The sequence below is a fragment of the Argiope bruennichi genome, chromosome X1 (genome assembly GCF_947563725.1).
Source record: "Argiope bruennichi chromosome X1, qqArgBrue1.1, whole genome shotgun sequence".
Lineage (NCBI taxonomy): Eukaryota > Metazoa > Arthropoda > Arachnida > Araneae > Araneidae > Argiope > Argiope bruennichi.
In genome coordinates, this window is record NC_079162.1 from 108,684,794 (window position 1) to 108,692,072 (window position 7,279).

Sequence of the window (7,279 nt, forward strand, 5' to 3'; positions counted from 1 at the left end):
CATAAATTCTATAAAAATATTCCCGTCGAAGATCTACGTTTCTTAATTATTCGCTAATGCCATGCAAGATATTTGCGACCTTATTCAAGGTATTCGTTTGTAATTTTATGCTGGGAGAGGGGAATAAAAGTTTGAGTGAAGAGTACATGAAAAAATTTCGACCGAACCACTCCCACTGGTTAAATTTTGCATTCGTATACATTTGAGAACTATATTAACTATATTAAATACTTTTAGAATAATTCTTAAAAATTAATATATCTTTTAAAAATTTAATTGAGAAATTTAATAATCCTTTCATTTTGTTTTGTTTTTTGTTATTTTTGTTTCATTCCATTTTCCATTTTTTTTTCATTTTTATCACTTAAAAATACATTCTGAACAATTCTTATTAATTTAAAATGTAATGATTTAGGGTATATTTTTATGCGTTGATAGGGAAATTTCACTTTACTAAAATTGAATTTTGATAGTTTAATGAAGTTGAAGCTCAAAATATATACATATTTATTTTAGATTATAACATGAATTCTTTTTGTAAATTTTATACTGTTAACTCAATTAATAAGAACCCTAAACCGAAAAAAAATATTCGTTTGCTGAAAACACATTTCTAAACTTGCTTGTTGTCATAAACTCATTTATTCAGTTTATTTGTCAATACATATTTGAATGCAAATATGCGCGTTTAGATTCAAGCATATATTTTGGAAATAAAATGTGAAAATGAAATTTTAATGTCGCAGTTGATTTCATTAAATTTAGAAATCTATTGTTTCCAACAACGGGAAAGAAAAGATATTTTTAATTTTTCAAAATGATTGTATTCGATCAAAACAATGTATACCATATATGAATATTCAAATGACTAAAATTTTGGTATTATGCAACAATCAATAATTATAATTAGAACAATTTTTTATAATTTAACAATTTCTCGGGGTTATTATTCTATTAATAATATATTGAGATTTCGAACTGAACTTATGAAATATCTATTTCCTTGTTTACATGAAGTAGAAAAAAATATCAATGGTATACATTTTTAAATATGCACTGTACTCCAAAAGATCTTTTACAAACTTTACGGTTGGGTAAGTCGTACAGAAACAAACATATTTTTTTCACTTTAATATGGGGTCGCAAACGTGAAGTTGGTTCTCTCTCAAGGAGTAAAGTAAAAGAAACGGGCACACCAGATATTATGTACAGTATAGGCTTAATGGAAAAGAAGTTTACAATAGCAAAGCAAAAGAATTGCATCAATAGAAACGTTTGAACTCAGTAGATACATTTGTATCTCCCGCAGCATGACAAATCCGTATGTAATCATTCGTAGCACGATAGTTACGTAATCAGCCTGACATACCGCAGCATGACAGATCTTATGTGTATCTCGCTGAATGAGGAATAAGAATGTAGCGTGAATCCGCAATCTTCGACGAAGCGAGTAACAACTCAACTCCGTATTGAAAACAACAACAACTTGGAAAAACTTGAAAAACGGAACAGCGTTGTGATCAGCAGCTGAAAAGATTCTGAACTGTTTACTTTCGGAAATGCAGTCATTTAAACTTAATATGTATATAGAATAGCTTGTCTTGTCGTAGAAATAAATGTTATAGTTATTTTTTCAAGGAGAGTAGTTTTTTTCAATCACAGTAAAAGAACCCGTGTACCATAGGCGAGTACACGACATGGCGTCCGCGACAGGACTGTGATTTGAAATCAACGATTCGAAAGGCAAGTGAATTTTTTTGACGATAAATTATTTGTTATTAGAAATTTGTCGATACTTTGAAGAATAACTGTTTCAGAAAAATTATGGAAGCTTTAAAGCTTAAACGAAAAACAGTTAGATCCGCATTTACTAGATTGTTTAATCATTTAGATGAGTCAGCGAAAACGGAAGTAAACATTGCAGATGATTTAGATTGTTTGGCAACCTTCCAGCTGCTTGGCGAGAAAAATAATGAACTTTTGCAATTAAATGAAGATATTTTGAATCTTTTGTTGATGTCTGAAGACATAAATGAAGACGATATTGAAAAAGAATCTCGTTCAGCAGATGAGTATTCACTCAATTTTAAAAGGATGAGTTTATTAGTGGATCGAAAAACTAATCCCACTGTTAACGCTGATACATTATCTTCAGTTGGCGGTGAAAAGCGGAAATTCAAGCTGCCTCGTTTGGAACTGAAGAAATTTGGCGGGGAAATTAAAGATTGGCTGCCGTTTTGGGGACAATTCGTAAAAATTGATGAAGACAACGATATCGATGAAACCGACAAGTTTCAATACTTAGTCCAAGCAACTATCCCGAATTCCAGAGCGAGGGAATTAGTTGAAAGTTTTCCCCCTACCTCCGGAAATTATTGCAAGGCGATTGATTGTCTGAAATCTAGATTCGGCAGAGATGATTTATTGGTTGAATATTACGTTAGAGAATTGTTAAAATTGACACTCGCATTTAATCTAAAAGAGAAACATGTTGAATTATCAACTGTTTATGATCGACTTGAAACCCAGCTGAGATCATTAGAAACTCTTGGCGTTACTACAGCAAAGTATGCGGCCATGTTGTTTCCCTTGGTTGAGTTTTGTTTAAGTGAAGAAGTTTTAAGAGCCTGGCGGAGAAATGATAGAGGATTGGATGAAAAAGATGACACAAAAGAATCTCGATTGGAAAGTTTGATGAAATTTTTGAAGAACGAAGTTGAAAATGAGGACAGGATAGCTCTTGCTATGGAAGGCTTCTCTTTGAAAGAAAATAACAAAAATATAAAGATTAAAAGAGACTTGCCGACAGCTGCGGGACTTTTTTCAGGAAACCAAAAATCTGTTTTGAAGTGTGCATTTTGTGACAAGAACAATCATGAATCCAAAGAATGTCATGTTGCTCGAAATTTGGATTTAAGTGAGAAAATGAACCGATTGAAGAAAAGAGGTTGCTGTTTCAGATGTCTAAGTAACGGTCACGTGTCAAAGCTATGCAGGGTCCAAGTGAATTGTGGAATTTGTGGTCAAAGACATCATGCTGTGATGTGCCCTGATAGAAAGACCGTTGAGTCTTCTAACTCTCAAGAAGCAACGGAAAGTTCAATCAATTTTGGACAGTTCAATACATTGACCAATCCCACATGTTCTACAAGTGTGTTTCTACAAACCCTGGTCGTGGTTCTTCGAGGAGAAACACAGGATTTTGCTGTGAGGGCCCTCATAGACACTGGAAGCCAGAAATCTTATATTACGAAAGAAGCTGCTAAGAAAATGAAGTATCCTGCATTAAAAGAAACAACTCTTATTCATACGTTGTTTGGAGGGATGCAAAATCCCCAGAAACATTCAGAATACAAGATTTTTGTAAGTGATTTTAACAAAAATTATCATTGCACTTTTAACGCATTTGATCAAGAGAAAATCTGTGCCGAAATTTGTCAGATACCAACCGGATTCTGGTCAAAGGAATTAGAGGATAATAAAATTCATCTAACAGATCAAGAATGTTTAGCATCTTGTTCTTCATCCACAATCCATTTGCTTATTGGTGCTGACATAGCAGGAAAATTGATGACTGGAAAAATCCTCAATTTAACTTGTGGATTAACTGCCACTGAGACTTTGCTTGGTTGGACACTTATGGGAAGAGCACCAAGCAGTTCAGACTCTATAAGCATGACAGTAACAAACTTACTTATAAAAGATTGTAATATAAGTGATTTATGTAAGTTAGAAGCCATTGGAATTACTGATCCTCCTGAATCGAAAAAGAAGACTGAAATGGATCAAGGTACTTCAGATTATTTTCGAAACACTCTGACGATTGATGAGGAAGGGAGGTACGAAGTCGCCTTACCTTGGGTGTTAGAATCATTCCGGCTCCCTGACAACAGACAAATGGCCGAGAAACAACTTTATTCTGTTTATAAAATACTTGTAGAATCCGAGAGAGTTGGAGTATATGCAGATATCTTTAAAAAATGGATTGCTTACGGTGTCATTGAAGAAATCGAAGATAAAAAGGAATTGAATGTATACTATCTCCCGCATAGGCCTGTATTTAAAGAGAACAGCATTATTAAGAAAGTGAGGCCAGTTTTCGATGCATCCGCACTTATAAAGGGTACACCCTCACTGAATGCCTACTTAGAAAGCGGTCCTAATTTAATTGAACTTGTTCCTTCCCTACTGAATCGTTTCCGGAAATTTCCTGTTGGAATAACATCAGACATTGAGAAGGCATTTCTCCAGATCAGAATCAGAGAGAGGTACAAGGATTATCTGCGATTTTTATGGAAAACCAAAGACAAGGGAATGAAAATCTACAGATTTCGTAGAGTTGTGTTTGGTGTCACCTGTAGTCCATTTCTTTTAGCGGCAACTTTGAATTGGCATCTGGAAAAAGGCCCTGAAGAGCTCTGTGCGAAAATTTTGAAGAGTTCATTTTATGTGGATAATTGTGTCTGCAGTTTGAAGAATATAGATGAAGCAGATAAATTTATAGTTGAATCGCAAGCGTTGATGTCTTTAGGAAAATTCAATCTACGAGGCTGGCAATCAAATGCTTCACTTGAAATTATCGATCAACCCGATAAACACCAAGCTGTACCCTTATTGGGCTTAAACTGGAATCTAAAACAAGATACTCCGTCTTGCTGCCCGAAAGATGAAAACCTGGTTCTTACTAAAAGAGATCTGCTTTCTTTGGCTCAGAGTATATTTGACCCTTTGGATATATCTTCTCCCGTAACCATCATTTCAAAGTTTATGCTTCAAGAATTCTGGAATCTTGGACTTAAATGGGATGGCCGGCCAGAAGGTCTATCCAAACGATTTTGGAACTGGCTGAAGGGTATAAAGAATCTTTCAGAGGTCAAAATACCTCGATGGATGAAGCTGAGTCAAGGTGAAGAAGAAAGGAAAAAGAAGGAAAATATTTGGAAATTTATACCACCATCAGCTCCATGGTGGGAGCGCCTTATTGACCTAGTAAAAGACCTTCTGAAGAAAGTTCTAGGCCGAGCATGCCTGAGTTACGAAGAATTGAATACGATTCTATGCGATTGCGAAGACATCGTAAATTCAAGACCCAATACCTATGTTTCTGAACACGATGATTTGGAACCTATAACAGCATCTTCATTATTCATAGAACGTAGGAAAAATGGAATTCCAGATCTTGACCACTTGGAACTATCTCCTGAGTATTTTAGCAAGCGGCGACTGTATAGGTGTAAACTGCAAGAAGATCTCAGAAAGCGATTCCGACTGGAATACTTGGGGCAGTTGAGGCAACAAACCAAGAAAATGATAAAAACCCACGATTTCAAGGTGGGAGAAGTGGCTACTGTCGAAGTAACCAATCAAAAACGTCTCAATTGGCTTCTGGGGAAAACAACAGAAATATTCCCTGGTAAGGACGGTTCAGTTCGTCTTGTGAAAGTAAAAACGAAGAACGGCGAATTTCTGAGACCTGTACAGCGTCTCTACGCACTTGAGATTCAAATGCCATCAGTAGAGAATCTACTAGAGATGAGAGCATCTGAAATTGAAGATGAGAAAGAAGAGACAGTACAACAGCAATATGTTGAACATCCTGAGAAGCTACCAGAATCGGACAAAACGTCTCTACCAAATCTAAATACCATGAAAACCCGTTTCGGCCGTAAGATTCAAGCTCCCAAACGACTGGACCTGTGAACTGTTTGTATTAAAGAACATTTTGAGTTTTCTTGAAAAGAAAAACCTAAAAGGTGGGAGTGTAGCGTGAATCCGCAATCTTCGACGAAGCGAGTAACAACTCAACTCCGTATTGAAAACAACAACAACTTGGAAAAACTTGAAAAACGGAACAGCGTTGTGATCAGCAGCTGAAAAGATTCTGAACTGTTTACTTTCGGAAATGCAGTCATTTAAACTTAATATGTATATAGAATAGCTTGTCTTGTCGTAGAAATAAATGTTATAGTTATTTTTTCAAGGAGAGTAGTTTTTTTTCAATCACAGTAAAAGAACCCGTGTACCATAGGCGAGTACACGACAAAGAAAGTAACGTTCGCAGCTTGGGCAGATACGTCTCTACAGCACTCAATATAACAGATATGTATGTATCATTCGTAGCATGATAGCTACGTATGCATAAATCGTAACATGACAGATTCATATTTATATCTCGCTGTATGAGGGATTAGTATGTAACATTCGCAGCTTGACAGATACATATGCACAGCTAGCCTAATGACAAGTGCGTATGTATCATTCGTAGCACAATAATTACATATGCATAATCGGCAGCATGACAGATACGTATGTATATCTCGCTATACATAGATGTAACGTTCGTAGCTTAACATATATGTTTGTATAGCTCGCAATATGACAGGTACGTATGTATATCTCGCTATACATAGATGTAACGTTCGTAGCTTAACGTATATGTTTGTATAGCTCGCAATATGACAGGTACGTATGTATATCTCGCTATACATAGATGTAACGTTCGTAGCTTAACGTATATGTTTGTATATCTCGCTATACATAGATGTAACGTTCGTAGCTTAACGTATGTGTTTGTATAGCTCGCAATATGACAGGTACGTATGTATATCTCGCTATACATAGATGTAACGTTCGTAGCTTAACGTATATGTTTGTATAGCTCGCAATATGACAGGTACGTATGTATATCTCGCTATACATAGATGTAACGTTCGTAGCTTAACGTATATGTTTGTATATCTCGCTATACATAGATGTAACGTTCGTAGCTTAACGTATATGTTTGTATATCTCGCTATACATAGATGTAACGTTCGTAGCTTAACGTATATGTTTGTATAGCTCGCAATATGACAGGTACGTATGTATATCTCGGAGTACGACAGAAATGCATGTATTTCGTACCCTGACAAATATGTATGTATAGCTAGGAACATGACAGATAGATACGTATATATAGTTCACAGCATGATATATATGATAATGGCTAGTAGGATATGGTATCAATATCTCATTTTTGAAATATTTAAAGTAAGTATTCAAAGGTCTAACCGTCTGAAGCTATACACGCTTCGCATGTCCTTGTTCATGCAGCATATGGTTATGTGTGATGATGTTATTTTAAATTTTAATTTTGTTAAACTTGCTTTATACATTTTATCTTGCATATTCTTTTCTTTTACTTGATTGACTGACACAAGTCTTTCTGCAGTTGTCGCCGTTTGCGTTTCCGACCCCATGTTCTATAGTAAAAATGACTTATTCCTATACGCCTGACCTA

The 7,279-nt window shown here is 35.4% G+C and overlaps 1 protein-coding gene across 1 annotated transcript; it reads left to right on the forward strand.

The window, feature by feature from the left end:
- Nucleotides 1-2,016: 2,016 nt before the first annotated feature.
- Nucleotides 2,017-5,700, forward strand: LOC129959353 (uncharacterized). The gene has a single exon (XM_056072172.1). The coding sequence runs from the start codon at nt 2,017-2,019 to the stop codon at nt 5,698-5,700; it is 3,684 nt and encodes a 1,227-aa protein (XP_055928147.1).
- Nucleotides 5,701-7,279: the final 1,579 nt, after the last annotated feature.